The 21531-nt window shown below is 44.7% G+C and overlaps 1 protein-coding gene and 1 long non-coding RNA gene across 2 annotated transcripts in view; one reads left to right on the forward strand and one right to left on the reverse strand.

Annotated features, from left to right (window-relative positions):
- ROR1 (receptor tyrosine kinase like orphan receptor 1) overlaps positions 1-20563 on the reverse strand; it is a 210474-nt gene extending 189911 nt beyond the window's left edge. Inside the window, exon 1 of the mRNA XM_077278145.1 lies at positions 20257-20563. Coding sequence (XP_077134260.1) covers positions 20257-20350 — 94 coding nt within the window. The 5' untranslated portion in view covers positions 20351-20563. The remainder of the gene's footprint in view (positions 1-20256) is intronic.
- LOC143787564 (uncharacterized) lies at positions 1767-8212 on the forward strand. Its single transcript, XR_013218400.1, has 4 exons — positions 1767-2557; positions 4734-4870; positions 5723-5823; positions 8010-8212. It is a non-coding gene; the product is annotated as an uncharacterized LOC143787564 (long non-coding RNA).
- Positions 20564-21531: the final 968 nt, after the last annotated feature.

Raw genomic sequence — 21531 nt, forward strand, 5'->3', positions numbered from 1 at the left:
CGTCTCCGCTCGTTAGTGTGGATGATGGGGGTGATCTCTGCTGGCGCTGAGCACTGGGCTGGGATGGATCCCTTATTAGAGTCCTGAGCTCCTGGATGGAGCATGTTAATGATACTGTTACGTGGGTTTGGCTCAGGTCCAGGCGGCGACCGGTGCCAACATTTAAAGACTTCCAAGAGGAAATGAAATAACTGCCCAGCTGGAAACATAAATCCATTTGTAGTGGTCAGAGCCGAGCGTTTCCAAAACACAACTATGGTTTCCCCAAAGTGAAGCTTTTTAGGACAAGGAGAGGGGCGGTGGGATGTCAGGAGCTCGCCGCTCTGGACACGGATTGGTGAAGACGGGTATCAGGAACAGTTTAGGTTTTCTGTTACCGAGCTCCAAATCTTCTGCGTAGAACTTTAGATAAAGGTGACTTTCAGGCGTCCCTCAGTTTTTCCTCCAGGTACTGTATGGACACATTGACACTGCAATCGGGGTTTACAGGGCCAGACATTTCCAGGAGGAATAACAGAGGAGCAGCCCAGCACAATATTCCTAGCATTAATATTTCATAAAGCATTTATTATATCAGACTTGTCTGCAGGACGTTATTTACAGACAGAAAGTTCTCATAGATGTGAAGCAGAAATTCCCATCCAGGATTGGAAGCTTCACTGCACAGGACCCCGGGAAGGTCTGCGCCGCCGCCGCGCACAAAAGACAATCCGCAGCAAGATTGCCGCTCGTTTTATCAACGCAAAGTAAACAACGGCTGATGCCCGCACCGCGCCGGGACGGGCGGACAAAAGGCAGACGGCACTAAACCAACAATAAGATTTTCCCACTATTGAAAAACATTCGGATAATTCACTGGAGAGAACTTAATCCCTTTAAGCAGACTGTACTGAATGGATTATCAGCCGAAAAGTCTGTAAATCTGGACTAAATTAGACAAAGAGGGAACAGCAGAAAGATGATAGATGGATGGATGGATAGATTAATAGATAGTTAATAGATAGATAGATACATAATAGATATAGATAGATAGATGATAGATAGATAGATAGATAGATAGATAGATAGATAGATAGATGATAGATAGATAAATGTTAAATAGATAGATGATAGATAATAGATAAATAGATAGATGCATAATAGATATAGATACATAGATAGATGTAAATTGATAGATAATAGATAATAGATAGATAATAGATAGAGAATAGATAGATAATATATAAATGATAGATAGATGATAGATAATATATAGATAGATAGATAGATATAGATAGATAGATAGAGAGATAATAGATAACAGATAGATAATAGATAGATAGATAGATAGATAGATAGATAGATGATAGATGGATAATAGATAGATGATAGACAGATAAATAGATAGGTAATAGATAATAGATTCTCATTAATTGGCCAATGTATGCACTTAGTACCTTCCTTTTATCGGTATCTTCTATGTAGCGGTAATGCAGTATATACTCCATATAGTCAGTGTTTGCGGACATCTTTGCTCTTACAGAGGCGGCTGTGTTCTTTTATGTATTATACAGTCACATTATACCGTTCGCTTCTGTTCACACTTGTTTCTGTTCAGAGGTGCAGGTCAGTATTTTTTTGTAGATAGATAGATAAATACAAAGAACGGAATCAGTACTTCAGAACTAGTGCAAATGATAGGACCTTAATGGCCGACATGACAACGTTTTGGTTCCTAGGCTCGAGAAAGGTTCACACTATGAACGGAAACGTCGCCACATGGACCATTAGGGCCTATAATTTGAATGATTTCTGGAGCGCTTTTTATATAAAGCTGGTGCTGCTTTATTTTTTTTCTATTTTTTTTCTTATGCATAGATCGATCGACCTTACATTCCCTCATATCTTATAGACACCGCATTATTGTATTTGTGGAATTATTTATATTTCTAGAGATATTTCTGGTATTTTCCGTCCTAGACTTTGTCTTACACGGCGGCCATTATAGAGACGTCGGGTATTTCTGCTGATGTACATAAGCTGAGGCATGGCCGCCCGGGGGCTGAGCTGGGGTGCAGGGTCACAGATGAAGTGTGCGGATGACAGGACGTGGTCCCCTCAGTCAGTGACCTGTGTGCCCTCTCTCAATGTCCTGGGCACATGGTGGTCGGTCCTGGTACAGATCCAGTCCCCGCTGACCCGCACGGTGTACGGTAGTGTGACCCCAGAGTCAGGGGACCCCGGAGGTAGCTGCCTTTTCGTAGGCCGAGAGGTTTCTGGCTGCCTAGAAATCCTTACAATGGCTGCTATCCAAGGATTGCTATGGTTACTACGGCAACAGAGAACAACATGGCCGACAAGCAGGGAGCAATGAAGGATTCAATTCACTTATATTTTTAGCTTTTAGGGGGTTTTTTTATGTAAAAAAATGTAACTGATCAAAAATTAAAGTTAATGACATTATTAATTCCAGCCAGTTCCCACTCACAGGAAAGTGACAGAGCCGTGACAGAAACTACATGATTTTGGGGACATATTTTTGATTCACCATTACTGTCCCATGTAAAGCGTTCTTTACGTGAGTAAATTTCAGATTTCTGCACTTTAGAGTCCATATTACAACCTCCTCCAGTTTTACCTAGCACAACTTCGATCACCACAGAACTCTATGGTATTTTATACCCCCAGCAGCGCTCCCACAGGAAACATGAGGTATTACACATCTCCTATGGAAATCAATGAGGCGTTGTCATAATGTAGGAACGTGCTCTTTGTAATCACCTAAGTTGGAAGACACCCATTTGACTTTCCATTTAATTCCTTGATGAAAGACTATGCTTCATTTTTGCACTTTTTTTGCCTCCCCCTTCTTCCAAGAGCCATATCTATTTATTCCATGCACACAGCCGTACGAGGGCTTGTTTTTGTGTAGATTTTGAATGACACTGCTCACTTTATCATATAATGTACTGAAAAATAGGAAAAAAAAATTCTGATTGAAAAATAAAACACAATTCCATCATTTTTTTATATATTGTTTTGTTATTACAGTATTGAATGTGCGGGAAAGAGCACCTGGCAATAGGATTCAGTACAATTATGACGATAAGGTTCTTTTTTCTTATATTTTAGGGGTTATAAAAATTCAGAACTGTAAAAAAAAAATATCTGAGACATAATAATAATTATTATTTTTCTGTCGATGGGGCTGTTATGGCTCATTTTCTGCAGGATGATTTGTAGTTTTTATTGATGCTATTTTAGGGTATATACAACATTTGAATCGCTTTTTATTGCTTTTTAGTGGGAGCGATTCACTTTTTCTTCTCTTTACAGTATTTACTATATGGGTTTCTTCACATGAAAAGCCTATGTTCATACAGAGGTTTTTTTGTAATTTTTATTTTTTAGCTGATCCTCATCAAAATCATCCTCCAAAATTCTTGAAAAACTCTTTTTAGGGTATGTGGTGAGCACAACGTCTTTTTCAGACGGCTCCACTCCATAACCCAACTGAAAACGCACTAAATAAATGCAAAAATGGATGAACATGTGCAGTGTAAAAACAACTCACTGCTCACATGTTCAGTCTTTTGAGCTTTTTTAAAATCCCCTCCGTTTTCCAAAGCCACAAAAAAGCAGCAAAAAGCAGCTGAACAGACGCCAGAGAAGTCACTTCAGAAAAAAACTCCGCTGCTGTTTTCTTGAAGTATCTGAGTGTAAAAGATGTCGTGCGCACATACCCTACAGATGTGTTCATACTGAGGCTTTGTGCTGGATTTTCACTGCAGAAATTACGTTTTTGAGAAGTTGAGGAGGATTTGGAGAACATCATGGTCGGTTTCTGCTCCAAAAACTTTTAGGGTATGTGCTCACGTTGCGGATTTCCTGCGGATCCGCAGCGTTTTTTGCGCTGCAGAACCGCTGCAGATCCACAAGTAATTTACAGTACAATGTAAATCAATGGTAAAAAAAAATGCTGTGCTAATGGTGCGGAAAATTCCGTGCGGAAACGCTGCGGATTAAAAGAAAGAGCATGTCACTTCTTTTTTGTGGATCTGCAGCGTTTTTGTACCCATTCCATTAAATAAATCCGCAGGGGTAAAAAACGCAGTAAATCCGCCGCAAATTCGCACAAAAAAAGCGTCAAATCCGCACCTGCGTTTTCTGCCAAGAGATGCAGAATCCGCACCAAAAATTCCTAAGCCTAATCCGCAACATGTGCACATGGCCTTAAAATAAACTCAGTGTGAACATACCTTTTCCTCTCTATGGCAAATCCACTTTTCTGTTTATATGAGGAATTTTATTAGCTTTTTTCATGAAGAGGTTTTGAAAAAGCTCATGTCACAACTTTGAAAAGGATTCTGAAGAAAATTCTCCAAACTAGGCAGTGTCTAATGAAAAGTATGCAAAAAAATACCAACAAAAAAACTGTTCCAAAACTCTTGAAAACCTTGTGCTTTTTGATTTCTGCAGAAAACTCTGTATGAACACAGCTTTAATGTGACTACTAAGATTTCTGTTTTACTAACCCTGTTGTCACCCACCCAAGATCCAGAAAGCTTCAGCACAGTCTTGGATTCTGCAAACAATCTCTTCCTTTCCACTCCGTCCATCCTGCAATTCTGCAGAAACCACTTTCTCCGGCCCCGGACGGCCAAACCTCAGCCTGATCTAATTTGTGATTTAAATGTTATTCATAAGAAAATGTGAGATGTGAAAATGTTATATTTTCTCCTTCGAAACCGCAGGAGATCTTCTCCGAGAGGGAAGAGAGTGGATCGCTGACGTGTCAGGAGCGCGGTGAAGATTTCTCCGCGCGTTTCCCCACATAAAATCTCTTTCAGAGGGAAGACGGGAGGGTGGAGAGGATTTTAGTTTCTTGACGGTAATGATTTCTGACACAGAAACAGAACGGCACAAATGCTCAGACATGGTATCATATTATAGGCCGCGTCCTTTATGGACGATGCGCTTGGCACTGACTGTCGCGGAACAATAGAGAACGGAAAAATAATCCTGTACAATAGGATCTTTTAAGAAAACCATATACTGGGAAAAAGAAAAAGACGTCCAGATATACGGGGATCATCACCTCTGATGGGTAACGCCTCAAAAAGGTCAAGTACTTTTACTACTTCGCTCCCCAATGTCGCCATCTGCGAAAATACCTTAGTTGGCAATGATCCGCGCGATGATCAGCAATGTATCATTCATAGGAATTCTCAGGCAGACTTCTCTATATATCTGGAGTAGAGTCCTAATGGAACAGACTAGTATGAGAATGGAGAATATTACTCAGCTTGCTGTCAGTGAATATGGACACCTATCGAGAGAAAACCTTACCAGCAGATAGCGTTGAGCAAAAAATCGATAGTTAATGGCTGTCGGACCAGAGCCCGGCGCCCCTCGTCCTATACCAATCCTGGCGCCACGTCACGCGTTTGTCAAGCTTCAATGATGACATGGCGCCGGGCCTAGTAATACAAAGAGGTGCTGGGGCGGATTCGTCGTCCATGACCGGAGGACCAGGGGTCCTGCAAATTTTTTTGCTCTACTCTACGAGACCGACCACTTCTGATAGACTGCAGAGGTGGCCAATAACCAAGGCAACAAGCAGTAAACTATAGAAGTAATAAGTAATTCTGTTTTTGAGAACAGAGACGATTTTTAATAAGTGATAAACTTTTAAAACATTATTAATGTTTTCTAAACTCTGCCGCTAATTATTTGTCCCTAGGAATACGATCCGATGCAGATTTTTCTCTATAGCCTTCTGTTGCCCTGAACCTGCAGCCTCGGAAAACAACACGCCTTTGGGAAGAGAATGTAGAAGGCTCGGTAATAACTAGGAAGGGTCCCAGGATCTCTGCTGGGTCATGTAATAACGTCTTAATGATAAAAAGCTTTGTGTCTGTGCTTAATAAGGACATTAACTCATTAAGGGATCTGTATTCCCAGAGCTGCCTACGTCCTTGTACTTAGGTGTTTCCTGCAATTTTGATTTTTCTTACAACAGTGCTTTTAGGCACAGGCTCAGCTTGTAAAATAATAGATTACATGTTATGTGTAATTCTGTGGCTGCAGCTATTCATTTACCGGAGACAATGCTACACACCCACATACTATAGCCATACTGTGCCTTTAAACGTCATAAAACCAACATTTCAGCACAATTATGGTTTCTGAGATCGCCCATAAGAGAGGATGTGCTATAAAATTCCAGAATATATTGTATTAATCCCTTTCTCACAATATAAATTGTTACAGAACACTGCCACCTAGTGGACATGTCATAGTGAAATTGTCATAAATTTCAACATCAGATTTAATGAGGTTTTTTCTACTTATTTGCTAGGTAACCGGTTGTCAGGATAACGATTTTCCTTCGCATTCTAGCATATAGGTATCCTAACATTACGTGACTAGAAGGCACAATAGCGCCCCCTAGAATGGCCTACTGAAGAACATCTAGTGCAGTCCTGACCTTTGGCAAACAAAGTATCCTTTGTTTAAATTGTTATAGGATAGGGGGAATGCGTATTTTTGGGGGCCTTCATTGGCACATCTACAAAAGAAAAATGACACAAGTTTATTATATGTTGTGTAATAGTTCTACAACAAGATGACAGGCATGTTATTGAAATATAATTATAATCAGTGCAATCTTCAGTAAATCTACTCATCAAAATTAAAGAAAAGCTCCAAGTAAAACTGATACAATGTGTTCTGTCTATTGCACGCTCCTCAGGGGCGGGGCATAACAGAGACATTCTCTCATTGGTGCTTTTTCAATCCCTGTTTCATGCACCTTCCACCTCAGAGACTTTTTTTAATAGATAAAATATTTTTATTATTTTGGAATGGTCCTTTAATTTAACTGTGATTTGCCTGTAGTTGTTCAGGTAACCAATTAAATATCCTTTAAAGGTTATCAGAGGATTTCCATCTGTGACCTGTTTACTAAACCTCTACATGTTGAAAGCAACAGTATGGAGAACATTATACAGCAGCACTGAATACTGTAGCTGTGAATACAAAACTCTGCCGTGAGCTAAACATTGGCTTTAAAGCAACAGCATGGAGAATATTATGCAGCAGTCTTGAGCAGTGTTAAATATGAATCCAGCTCTGCAGTAAGTTAAACATTGGCTAGAAAGCAGAAGCAGGAAGAACATGAAGAACATTATACAACAGAACTTAGCAGAGTAGCTGTGAATCCAGCTTTGAAGTGAAAAAAACACTGGCTAGAATTATGCAACAGTACTGAGCAGCATAGGTGTGAATCCAGCTTTGGAGTGAGAAAACCATTGGCTAGAAAGCAGCAGCACGGAGAGCATTATGCAACAGTACTGAGCAGAGTAGCTGTGAATCCAGCTCTGGAGTGAGATAAAAACTTACTAGAAATCAGCAGAATGGAGAACATTCAGCAGTACTGATCATGGAAGCTGTGAATCTAGCTCCATGTTGAATGATGAGATCAGGAGAAGAAAAAAATGGCTGATACAGCAAAATTGACTGATAAGATTTATTATAAAGCGTCTTATACTGTATTTGCACTATTGATTAATGCAGTGGCCAAGTAGTCAGTCCATTGTCTTCAGTCACCATTCAGAAAAACACGGCTAAGTGACGACATGAGAACTAGGTGTTCCATTATAGTTTGACAACTGACCTGCTAGTACTTGTAGTACCCCCACAGTTGCCAAAACCCCGACCTAGCACCATCTGGCCAATCTAAAGCCAACGTCGAGATCTCATAAGGGGAACACAAAATACTATTGTGCTTGTCGTTTTGCAAATGTAATTTTGAGGCGACGCAGGAGTTTATTTTTACAGTTTGCGGGAAACTTCAGGTCCATTTAGGTGGAAAAACCGAGCAGGACGGGCAGCGAGTAAGACACAACATAGGACAGGGGAACACAGCGGCCGACCGCCTCCATAAAGGGGGAATTGTTCTGTCTGCAGCCTTTGTTTATTTAGTGAGATCTGACATGCGGAGAGTAAAATGTGCGGCTTTCTTTCAGTCTGCGCTAGAAGATGCATGGCAGTCGTCAGCCACTTCACGAGGAACGTGCCAGATCTGCCTCATTCTCCGCACCGCGACCGCTGCCACAATCCACATCCCAAGTGATCGCAGCCGCCATACGCCGGGGCCAACGGAGACTCCATAGTGTCCTGCTGGATAATGGACATGTTCACACACCGAGGCTTTGGTGCATTTTTTGCCTCCACTGCAATAAATCAATAAATGTTTTCAGAGTGTGGGAAATTGTAGCGTCTTTCTAGAATGAAAAGTTCTGCAACTTTCTCTTATATTTAGTGTTTCAGTTCCTTACTAATCTGAAGATCTCCGCTTGCTGTCATTCTTACAGGGAAGCAATTATCATATAAAGACCTATTGTTAAATCAGGATTTTGAGTTAATTTTTTTTACAATGTTTATTTTTTCCATATCACAATCTGTATTTAAAAAATAGAAATCTGGCTATTTTCCTTGGCCAAAAGTTATCAGTCATTGTACAGGAGGAGGAGGAGGTGAGCTGTGACATCACCTATTGTGAGTGCTGTATTCTGTGTTATCAGCTGTATATAGCGGTGTTATCAGTCATTGTACAGGAGGAGGAGGTGAGCTGTGACCTCTATTGTGAATAGTGGATCCTGTGTTATCTACTGTATATAGAGGTGTTATCAGCCATTGTACAGGAGGAGGAGGTGAGCTGTGACATCACCTATTGTGTATGGTGGATCCTGTGTTATCTACTGTATATAGAGGTGTAATCAGTCATTGTACAGGAGGAGGTGAGCTGTGACATCACCTATTGTGAATGGTGGATCCTGTGTTATCTACTGTATATAGAGGTGTTATCAGTCATTGTACAGGAGGAGGAGGTGAGCTGTGACCGCCTATTGTGAATGGTGGATCCTGTGTTATCTGCTGTATATAGAGGTGTTATCAGACATTGTACAGGAGGAGGAGGTGAGCTGTGACAATACCTGTTGTGAATGGTGGATCCTGTGTTATCTACTGTATATAGAGGTGTTATCAGTCATTGTACAGGAGGAGGAGGTGAGCTGTGACATCGCCTATTGTGAATGGTGGGTCATGTGTTATCTACTGTATATAGAGGTGTTATCAGTCATTGTACAGGAGGTGGAGGTGAGCTGTGACATCGCCTATTGTGAATGGTGGATCCTGTGTTATCTACTGTATATAGAGGTGTTATCAGTCATTGTACAGGAGGAGGTGAGCTGTGACATCACCTATTGTGAGTGCTGTATTCTGTGTTATCAGCTGTTTATAGCGGTGTTATCAGTCATTGTACAGGAGGAGGAGGTGAGCTGTGACATTACCTATTGTGAATGGTGGATCCTGTGTTGTTATCTACTGTATATAGAGGTGTTATCAGTCATTGTACAGGAGGAGGAGGTGAGCTGTGATATCACCTATTGTGAATGGTGGATCTTGTGTTATCTACTGTATATAGAGGTGTTATCAGTCATTGTACAGGAGGAGGAGGTGAGCTGTGATATCACCTATTGTGAACGGTGGATCCTTTGTTATCTACTGTATATAGAGGTGTTATCAGTCATTGTACAGGAGGAGGAAGTGAGCTGTGACATCACCTATTGTGAATGGTGGATCCTGTGTTATCTACTGTATACAGAGGTGTTATCAGTCATTGTACAGGAGGAGGAGGTGAGCTGTGACATCGCCTATTGTGAATGGTGGTTCCTGTGTTATCTACTGTATATAGAGGTGTTATCAGTCATTGTACAGGAGGAGGAGGTGAGCTGTGACATTACCTATTGTGAATGGTGGATCCTGTGTTGTTATCTACTGTATATAGAGGTGTTATCAGTCATTGTACAGGAGGAGGAGGTGAGCTGTGATATCACCTATTGTGAATGGTGGATCTTGTGTTATCTACTGTATATAGAGGTGTTATCAGTCATTGTACAGGAGGAGGAGGTGAGCTGTGATATCACCTATTGTGAACGGTGGATCCTTTGTTATCTACTGTATATAGAGGTGTTATCAGTCATTGTACAGGAGGAGGAAGTGAGCTGTGACATCACCTATTGTGAATGGTGGATCCTGTGTTATCTACTGTATACAGAGGTGTTATCAGTCATTGTACAGGAGGAGGAGGTGAGCTGTGACATCGCCTATTGTGAATGGTGGTTCCTGTGTTATCTACTGTATATAGAGGTGTTATCAGTCATTGTACAGGAGGAGGAGGTGAGCTGTGACATCATCTATTGTGAGTGGTGGATCCTGTGTTATCTACTGTATATAGAGGTGTTACCAGTCATTGTACAGGAGGAGGAGGTGAGCTGTGACATCTATTGTGAGTGGTGGATCCTGTGTTATCTACTGTATATAGAGGTGTTAGCATTCATTGTACATGAGGAGGTGAGTTGTGATATCACTTTTTGTTATCAGCTGTGTATAGGTGTTATTAGTCATTGTAATCCTGCTGATGATGATAATGAGCCTGTTGAAAACAGTTCTAACCACTGAGCCACCGTATACAGTGCTAACCACTGAGCCACCGTACACAGTACTAACCACAGCCATGAAAAGGTCCAATACAAGTCTATGGGTCCTTGAAAAACACGTATAGCACACGGATGGCGTCAGTGTACGGTATGTGTGCTGTAGGTGTTTAACATTTCAAAGTCTGGGAGAAGCTTTGTAATATATTTATCTATCCAGCTGTGAATAACACTGATGACACAATAATGGTAAAAACAGTACCTTCACAAGACTGCCATACAGTACCTTCACAATGCTGCCATACAGTACCTTCACAATGCTACCATATAGTACCTTCACAATGCTGCCATGCAGTACCTTCACAATACTGCCACACAGTACCTTCACAATACTGCCACACAGTACCTTCACAATACTGCCATACATTACCTTCACAATACTGCCATGCATTACCTTCACAATACTGCCATGCAGTACATTCACAATACTACTATGCAGCACCTTCACAATAGTGCCATGTAGTACCTTTATGATATTGGCATACAGTACGTTCACAATACTGCTATGCAGTACCTTCAAAATAGTGACATACAGTACCTTTACAATACTGCCACAAAGTACCCCTATAATAGTGCCATACAGTACCTTTACAATAGTGCTATACAGTACCTTCACAATACTGCCATGGGCTACCCTTACCACAGTGCCATGGTGTACCCTTACAGTTGTGCCATCTAGTACCTTTGCATTCAGTACATACAGTGCCATAGAGTGCCTTCTCTTGCTAATCTCCTCCAATAGGTGCATACGGCTGTAAATGATGCACGACACCGCACACTGTGGCTCCGTCTGCATCATTATAGTCAATCACCCCCTCAGCATACACGCCCAATTCCCGTTTTGCAGAGGTTCGGACATTAGCCCCGACGGAACCTCAGAACGTCGGAACAAATGCTATATGAACCCCTCCTTCAGGAATAAGGTGCATCCTACAAGTGCCGTGCACTTTACAAGAAATGTCACTCCCTCCAGGGGCTGTGTATAGTTCTGGCATAATTTATGCCACTTTAATTTGCCAGGTGGGCTTCTCCACCACCCTAGCTCCTCTTAACTTTACCAGAACTGGCAGAAAAAGCCACTTTTGATGAATTGGGGCCATAGTGTCCAAACAACGGAAGCAAAGAGGGGCAAAAAAATGCCACCCCACAGCTCCCTTCTGCAGGGCACAGCTTTGCATCTCTGGTGTGGTGCGCTACCTTATGATGGCAACATAGGCACAAAGAGGCGACTCACATCATTACCTTAGATTTTTTTCATAGCCATAATAATGGTGACAGGTGACCACAATATGGAGGCTGCAGACAGTCATTTGGACACTTCCATGAGAGCGGAGCCTTGCAGCAGCAGCGGCACATCCTATCCTCCTGGTGGTGTCCTCGCACTATGATGTACAGATGTATAATGGAGGTAATTATGTTTTATTGCCGTCTGGGTTTAGGCAGAGGTCTTGCGCTGACGTATGGATTTCTATGAGCTCTGTATGTTCACACCGACCCCCCACCCCGATTATCAGCAGGTATTAATGAGCGATAATTAACTGTGACTCTTTATCTGATATTTACTCAACCCAACTAAACCTCATTAAATTAGATTAGGCAGAGAGCAGACGCAGTGCCCCATCCGTGCAAACAGCCCCGTCTGGTGACGACCCAACCCTGAGGAGTCACATTAAGCGATGTCCATCACCATTCACAGCTCAGCCCTGGGAACCGTCTTGCATCTTTGCATTATATATATATATTGCTGCCCTATAATAGCACTCAATTATGCAGCAGAAAAATAAACTAAACTTTTATTTGTTTTCATTTTTTAAACTGGAAATGTAATTTGAACACATTTTGTCATAGGGTCAATCACTCTATTTTCCTCCCTTCATGGAGAAAATTGGCGCTAAAAGTGCATAGATCCATACTCCTAACCTGGAGTACATCTCCCAGCGCTGGGTGCAAGGGGAGCAGGGGTCTGCACACCATAACTGCAGTGTGTTCTTCTCCATACACCCTTGTCAGCGGGACCACAGCCTGCCTGTTTACTCTCCAAACTGTGTTTACATCATTTAGAGAGAGACAAAGAGGCAGCACTATCTGTGACCACATCAATTGTATAGAGAGACAAAACAGCAGAATTATCTGAGCTTATATCATTTATATAAAAGTCAGGTAGGCAGCACTATCTGTAGTGACATCATTTATAGAGAGAAACATGGATGTAGTACTATCTGTGCCTACATAATTTACATAGAGAGACAGGGAGGTAGTACTATCTGTAGTTGCACAATTTACATAGAGAGACAGGGAGGTAGTACTATCTGTAGTGACATCATTTATAGAGAGAAACATGGATGCAGTACTATCTGTGCCTACATAATTTACATAGAGAGACAGGGAGGTAGTACTATCTGTAGTTACATAATTTACATAGAGAGACAGGGAGGTAGTACTATCTGTAGTTGCACAATTTACATAGAGAGACAGGGAGGTAGTACTATCTGTAGTTAAATAATTTATATAGAGACCGGGAAGCAATACTATATGTAGCTACATCATTTATATAGAAAGACAGGGAGGCAGTACTATCTGTGTCTACATAATTTACACGGTAACTTCCTGTCTTTGTATGTAAATTATATATCTACAGATAGTACTTCCTTCATGTCTCTCTATCTGTAGTTACATCATTTATGTAGAGAGACAGGAAGGCAGTACTATCTGTAGCTACATCTTTTATATAGAAAGACAGGAAGGCAGCTGTCACAGCACAGCTGTCGGGTGATCCGGGACCAAGGGCTCCTTCCATGTTCCTAACACTAGGGGGTGCCCTAGCTCGCCCTACTGCCCGGGATACTTCTGAAGGTGAAGATGCCAGGGCCTCTAACCTTGCCTTATCTCCTTAGTCAGCCCTCCGTCTGTTCTCTTCCCCCACCCAGGAAGAGGGGGCACTACTGTGCACAGTAGTACACCAACCCAACAAACAAGGCAACAAAAACAAGGGTTAACAGAAAGTTCCAGACATACAAAATATTCACTCACATATAACAGAGGAAAGCAGCGGGGCATGAAGGTAGGGGAATAAACCAAAACAGAGAAGGATAAGGAATAACCACACATACAAACCAAACAACAGTCACTGATAACTCCTCCAACTCTCCTTTTCAGAAGAACTCCTCTCCCTTCGTTAGCCATGTAGCAAATGCTAGCCCTGACAAGGATTTGTAACTGAGACCAATTTATAAAGGGGAAAGGAGTAGCTAACTGAACTCAACTGTGAGCACAGGGATTTCCAACATGGCTGATTAATCCCTGTTCCGCCAGAAGAAATAAACACGTTTAAAATGAAGGAGAAGTGCTTCTTCTCAGCGCCGGAGTAGAAGTAATCAGACGCTGCGGTCTTCTGGCTTCACACTGTCGCAGTATCCCCGTGACAGCAGTACTATCTGTGCCTACATAATTTACATAGAGAGACAGGAAGGAAGTACTATCTGTACCTAAACAATTTATATACACAGAAAGGTAGGAAGTACTACCCTACCTAATTGATTTATATAGCGAAAGGAAAGGAGTACTATCTGTGCCTCCATCATTTAAAAATAGAGAGACAAGTAGCAAGTATTATCTGTAGCAGCATCATTTATTCAGAGACATGGGAAGGGTGTACTATCTAATGCTACATCATTGTTTCAGAGAGACATGGAGACTATATGCACCTAAATAATTTATATAGAGAGACGGGAAGGAAGTACTACCCTACCTAATTCATTTATATAGAAAGACAGGGAGGCAGTACTATCTGTGCTTACATCATTTACATAAACAGGAAGTATTATCTAGATATGCATCATTTATATAGAGAGACATGGATGTGGTACTAGCTGTGCCTACATCATTTATATAGAGAAAAAGTAATGTAGTACTATCTATACCTTCAGAATTTATATTAAAAAGCTAGGAGTTGGTGGTATCTGTGCCTATTTCCTTTATAGGGAGGTAGTGCTATATGAGCCTATGTAATTTATATAAAGACTTCAATATTAAGAGGAACAGACAGGTAGGGAGTACCTTCTGCACCTACATCACTTGCGGAGTAACAATACTATCCATGCACAGACATCATTTACAGGGAGAGACAAGGAGACAGCACTATCTGTGCCTAATATGCATTGCACTTGCAAGGTGACCAACACATACCAGTGAAACCTTCGTATGGAGGCAGTGGATGAGATATCGCCACCATCATCTATGAAGATACAAATAATAGCAGCGCACCGCAGACACCTCCAATATCGGGGAGATGACACGATATGTGGGAATAATACACATGATAAATATTTGCCTTTTCCTAATTTTCCTGTTCTGCACAGTGGCAGGGACCAGGCCTCAGCGCCTCGTTAGGGGTCAGCTTCTACAATTAATCCAGATATCAGAGGGCGACTCATTACTAAGGAAACGGCCATTAATCAGGCGCTTAAACAAAGGTCATTGGTCAGAAGTGGACAGATAAGCGGCGCCCCTGTGTGTTCTGCCCAGATAACTTATCTCCTGAAGAAGTCAAATCTGCAATTTCTTCAAAAAATCCCAAATACAGAAGGAAAAAAAGAAAAAGGAGGCGTCGTCGGAGCGGCAGGTATATACTGCGGCTGCCATCAATCACCGGGTGTATGTCTTACCCTGACGTGTCATAAACAGCGGGATTAGCGCAGCCACACAACTTAGCACACGGACAATCCCATAACATAAATTCTGCCCTGTGTTTAGGAATGAGGGGGCAGTGTGGGGGCGCGGGGGGCGCAGATGTCATATAAAAGATCAATTACTGTCATCCGGTCTGGGAGGATGCCCCAGGTTACATCAGTCTCTGGGTAAAAGCCATTACAGCACCGGCACTGGTTATTGGGGGCTTCTCCAGCCCTGCGGTTACCTGGGCGCAGGTGATGTGGCCACCTCTGCAGCAGGGGACGGACGGCATCATGAGCAGCAAATGACAAGATACATTTAAAAAACTGATTGGGAAAGCTGCCTGGATTCGGACCCCCATAATCTAATGCAGGGTTACGCACTGATCTACTTCTGGGGGCACTTGGCTGAACACTTTGGGGCCCTTTTAGGCTGTGTGCACAAGTTGCGTTTTTTTTTTTCTTGTTTTTTTCACTATAAAAGCGCTATAAAAAAGCATTAAAAGCGCATACATATGCATCTCATCATTTAGAATGCATTCCGCAATTTTTGTGCACATGATGCGGTTTTTTTTTCCGCTAAAAAAACGCATCGCGGTAAAAAAACGCAGCATGTTCATTAATTTTGCGGATTTCCCACTATATCATTGCATTGGGAAATCTCCAGAAAAAAAACGCAAAAAAACGCATGTGGATTTCTTGCAGAAAATGTCCGGTTTTGCTCAGGAAATTTCTGCAAGAAATCCTGAACGTGTGCACATAGCCTTACTGGTGTTACTGTGCTCTAATGCAATTTTTTTCTTTTGGGGGGGGGTCACTTGTAAAGTCAAGAAAACTTTGGGAACATTATGCTAAAACGCTATTTTGGGGGACACTGCTGGTCCTATTGCTGTGAGCCCACGGCTTGGCATTAAGGGGGCAATCTGATTGCAGAATAAAATATCTGGGGGGACGAAAGTGCACACTTTGGGGCACAGTAGATGGAAATATCTGAGGGGCACAAAGTGGAAACTTATTGTTTGGGACACACTGCCCGAGACCCTACGCTCCCTTTTTGGGGGGCACTCACAGTGGATACTTACTGTTGGGGGAACACATCTAGGCACTATAGGGGCATTCCGGTTGGAACAATAATTTGGTGGGCACAATATGGCCACTGATTGAGGGCAAAATTAGTTTTGGATGGCACTACTGGGGGCGCTATCTATTTGGGTCATTTGGGGGGCACTAATACTTAGCACCATCATTGCTGTGGTCACCACAGGGGCGGATATATCATTGGTACAACCAGGACCCCAGGAAGTAAGGGGGCCACTAGCACCTTCTAATCAGCAGGCAGGTCAGGTGACAGACACAATGAGGGGCCACAGACTGTTCTTGCACAAGGGCCCTCTTTCTTCGGGGTCCGCCACTGGGCGACTACGTGCGGCACTGTTATTTATGTGGCGCTGTCTGTGTGGTCATTATTTCGGGGTGGTTAATGGTTTGTCACTTTTATCTCTCCAGCACAGGATTGGGGGGCACCGGGTGGCACTCAGGGCAGAGTATAAGGGGGGCACCAGGTCGGGAGCTTCTCTTGAGAATGTGCAGTAGAGGAAAAGTGAGAAATGTCAGGGTATGTGCACACGCTGCGGATTTTGCTGCGGATCCGCAGCGGATTTGGCGCTGCGGATCCGCAGCAGTTTTCCCAAAGTTTACAGTTCCATGTAAACCTATGGGGAAAAAAAGCCGCTGTGCACATGCTGCGGAAAAATCCGCGCGGAAACGCAGCGGATTATTTTCCGCAGCATGTCAATTCTTTCTGCGCATTCCGCAGCGGTTTTCAACATGCACCAATAGGAAAGTGCAGTTGAAAACCCGCAGAGGAATCCGCAGAAGAAACCGCGATAAAATCCGCAGTGAAAACCGCAGCGTGTGCACATACCCTAAAGTTTCTGGTCAGTTCTGGCTGCGCGGATCATCCTGCCAGTCTGCCAGAGGCTGGTGTAATAGGCTGGCATGTGTCCCCGGCCGCGGGCAGCTGTGCCACGCTCTGTCATCTCATGCAGCAGCCGTCAATAGCCCCCAGCAGAGTCACACAGGCCCCTTTGTGCCTTCTTACCCCCTGTAGGGCCAGAAGAAATGCCTGAGATCTTCCTATTAGCTTTTCCCCAGATCCATGCCAGCCCCCATTAACTCGGCATTACAATGGTGTCACCTTCAGCCCCTCCATCACCCTCCTCATTATCCGCCATGTATCCCTGAAGGTTATCTGCCGTGTTCCTGCTGACAACCGTCCTGCGCAGGACCCCGCACCTCTATCTGTCTCTGTCACCACCGTTCAGACTGGAGCAGATGAAAAGCACATGGACCATTCTAAATATCGCGTCTGGGGGCTTGTACCTCCCGGACCCCCAGGACACAGGGACGCTGTGTCTGTCATCATCTGTGTTAAAACAAATAACAAATAACCTGCGGAAGACAGATGGGCGAGAAGAAAGTTGTCAGGAAACATGGCGGTCTGAATATTGGTTTTAAGGGGGGCTCGGATATCAGTCGCAACATTGTTACTTATGTCTCACAGATTCCAACACATTGATAAAAAAACACGTAGATTCGGCGAATACAATAGTGGATACAGGAGACCCAGCGTCCATCACTGGCTGCAACGGAGCAGCAGCCGCGGACATCACCCTATAGATTGTCAGCTCTTCAGCCGAGCAGCCGGCGTCCCCCAAAAGTGCAAACCTGTCCCCAGCGCCAGATCCATAAACCACACGACACCTTGTAGAGCGATTACAGCAATTACAGACATTTTCATCAAATCTCAGAGCCCACTGCTATCTGTGAGTAGCCCCCCACACATACGGTGCATGCCCGATCACATGACTCCTTTACTACAGCACTCATCATCTCTATACATGACGGACCCCCAACATGCGCAATCCTATAAATGATAACCGCATAGGACTGTCCATTACTATGTGACCCCCACAAGTCCTATTACAGGACCGACCCCTTTAGTATAGAACAGTCCCTCAGATTGTGATTATCAGATGAACGAACCAATATACCCCATCACATGACCGCCCCCTTTACTATAGATAAGTGACCCCATCACATGACCGCCCCCTTTACTATAGATAAGTGACCCCATCACATGACCGCCCCCTTTACTATAGATAAGTGACCCCATCACATGACCGCCCCCTTTACTATAGATAAGTGACCCCATCACATGACCGCCCCCTTTACTATAGATAAGTGACCCCATCACATGACCGCCCCCTTTACTATAGATAAGTGACCCCCATCATATGACCGCCCCCTTTACTATAGATAAGTGACCCCATCACATGACCGCCCCCTTTACTATAGATAAGTGACCCCATCACATGACCGCCCCCTTTACTATAGATAAGTGACCCCATCACATGACTGCCCCCTTTACTATAGATAAGTGACCCCATCACATGACTGCCCCCTTTACTATAGATAAGTGCCCCATCATATAACTGTCCCCTTTACTATAGATAAGTGCCCCCATCATAGAACTGCCCCCTTTACTATAGATAAGTGACCCCATCACATGACCGCCCCCTTTACCATAGATAAGTGACCCCATCACATGACTGCCCCCTTTACTAAAGATAAGTGCCCCATCATATAACTGTCCCCTTTACTATAGATAAGTGCCCCCATCATAGAACTGCCCCCTTTACTATAGATAAGTGACCCCATCACATGACTGCCCCCTTTACTATAGATAAGTGACCCCATCACATGACTGCCCCCTTTACTATAGATAAGTGACCCCATCACATGACTGCCCCCTTTACTATAGATAAGTGACCCCATCACATGACTGCCCCTTTACTATAGATAAGTGACCCCATCACATGACTGCCCCCTTTACTATAGATAAGTGACCCCATCACATGACTGCCCCCTTTACTATAGATAAGTGCCCCATCACATGACTCTCCCTTTACTGTAGATAAGTGACCCCCATCATATAACTGCCCCCTTTTACTATAGATAAGAGCCCCCATCATATAACTGCCCCCTTTACTATAGATAAGTGCTCCATCATATAACTGTCCCCTTTACTATAGATAAGTGCCCCCATCGTATAACTGCCCCCTTTACTATAAATAAGTAAGTGCCCCCTTCACATGACTGCCCCTTCCATGCAAGTAACCAGCAGCCTCATCCATGCTCCATCAATCATATGACTGACCCTTGTGTGGAGCTTTCCAGACACAGACTGTGGATGAATCGTTACTCCAGACCCTGGCATCACAGCAGACCCCAGACCCTGGCATCACAGCAGACCCCCAACCCTGGCATCACAGCAGACCCCAGACCCTGGCATCACAGCAGACCCCAGACCCTGGCATCACAGCAGACCCCAGACCCTGGCATCACAGCAGACCCCAGACCCTGGCATCACAGCAGACCCCAGACCCTGGCATCACAGCAGACCCCAGACCCTGGCATCACAGCAGACCCCCGACCCTGACATCACAGCAGACCCCCGACCCTGGCATCACAGCAGACCCCCAACCCTGGCATCACAGCAGACCCCCAACCCTGGCATCACAGCAGACCCCCAACCCTGGCATCACAGCAGACCCCCAACCCTGGCATCACAGCAGACCCCAGACTCTGGCATCACAGCAGACCCCCAACCCTGGCATCACAGCAGACCCCAGACTCTGGCATCACAGCAGACCCCCGACCCTGGCATCACAGCAGACCCCCGACCCTGGCATCACAGCAGACCCCAGACTCTGGCATCACAGCAGACCCCAGACTCTGGCATCACAGCAGACCCCCGACCCTGACATCACAGCAGACCCCCGACCCTGGCATCACAGCAGACCCCCGACCCTGGCATCACAGCAGACCCCAGACTCTGGCATCACAGCAGACCCCAGACTCTGGCATCACAGCAGACCCCCGACCCTGGCATCACAGCAGACCCCCGACCCTGGCATCACAGCAGACCCCCGACCCTGGCATCACAGCAGCCCCCTCCGCCATGATCAGGCTGCAGGTCCTACCTTGGCTCCTGTGTCCCCCCATGCCAATGTCCAGCACAACAATGAGCAGCAGTGAGCACCAGGCGCATCCCCGCCGCTGCCTGCCCGGGCACATCCCTGGGACTCTGCTGGCAATCCTCCTCGGAGCCTGGCTGCGGGTCCCTGTGGCCCCTGGGATGCCCCCTCTGGGTGTGGGCAGGTTGCAGAGCTCCTGGGGCAGCACAGCTCCTCTCTGCTGATGAGGTGCACGGAGCCAGAGACTGTGCTCCTCTCCGGAGGCGCTGAGCGGTCGGAGCTGCTGCTGCTCTCTGCCTCCTCTGCCTAAACTTTCTCGCCCCCCTTCACTTGTCACTTTCCCAACTCTCTGCAGGGCAAACAGCGCAGAGCTCAGAGGAGCAGAGCGCGCAGCGCCACCTGGTGGCCGCCTCCGCTCATGGCAGCCGCGGTCCCCGCACACGATAAACAAGTGTTATGTAAATAAATAACAAATGTAACAATCGTGGGAAATGGAAACAATCAGCAAGGAAAGGAAACTGTCACCTCTCACAAGTCGGTAACTGCTCATTGTAGGGTAAGTAGTGCTGTGGGAATCTGTAAGTCACTTAAAGGGATTGTCCATACCTACAGTCATTTTTTTTAAGTCTAAATGAATCTATAAGGCTCCTCAAAGTGTTATTATTGTAATAAGTCTACTACAGAAAAATGATTTGACCGATGCACCTGCTCCCTGTCACCTCATCTGATTAGTAGGCCCAGGGTGACATTGTGTGTGCGCCATAATGGTGACAATGGTGACATGGCACCAGAGTTACTGATCAGAAGCAAAGCCAGGGATGGCGGCAGCTAGGAGGAGATTCGCAGGTTCATGGTCTGGCAGCTATAGGCAGGCGGGAGACGAACAGAAGACAGTACAGGCAGAGTGCTGGTAACCGCTGGCAGGCGGGAGAGATCCAGGAGACCACAGGCAGATTGGTGGGCGATGTCCAGGAGACCACATGCAGGACGCTGGAAACTGCTAGCAGGCAAGAGACGTCCAGGAGACCATACAGGCAGGGTGCTGGTAACCGCTGGCAGGCGGGAGAGATCCAGGAGACCACAGGCAGGACGTTGGAAACTGCTGGCAGGTGTGAGACATCCAGGAGACCGCAGTTAGGCAGGTGGAATGTTGGAAACCGCTGGCAGGCAGGAGAAGTCCAGGATACTGCAGACAGCAGCTGAGCATATCCAGGTGTATGGAGCAAGCCAGAGTCTAGCAACACTGAAGTCTTGGTGAGCTTATAACTGGGCCAGGATTAC

The sequence above is a fragment of the Ranitomeya variabilis genome, chromosome 8, assembly GCF_051348905.1.
Source record: "Ranitomeya variabilis isolate aRanVar5 chromosome 8, aRanVar5.hap1, whole genome shotgun sequence".
Classification (NCBI taxonomy): domain Eukaryota; kingdom Metazoa; phylum Chordata; class Amphibia; order Anura; family Dendrobatidae; genus Ranitomeya; species Ranitomeya variabilis.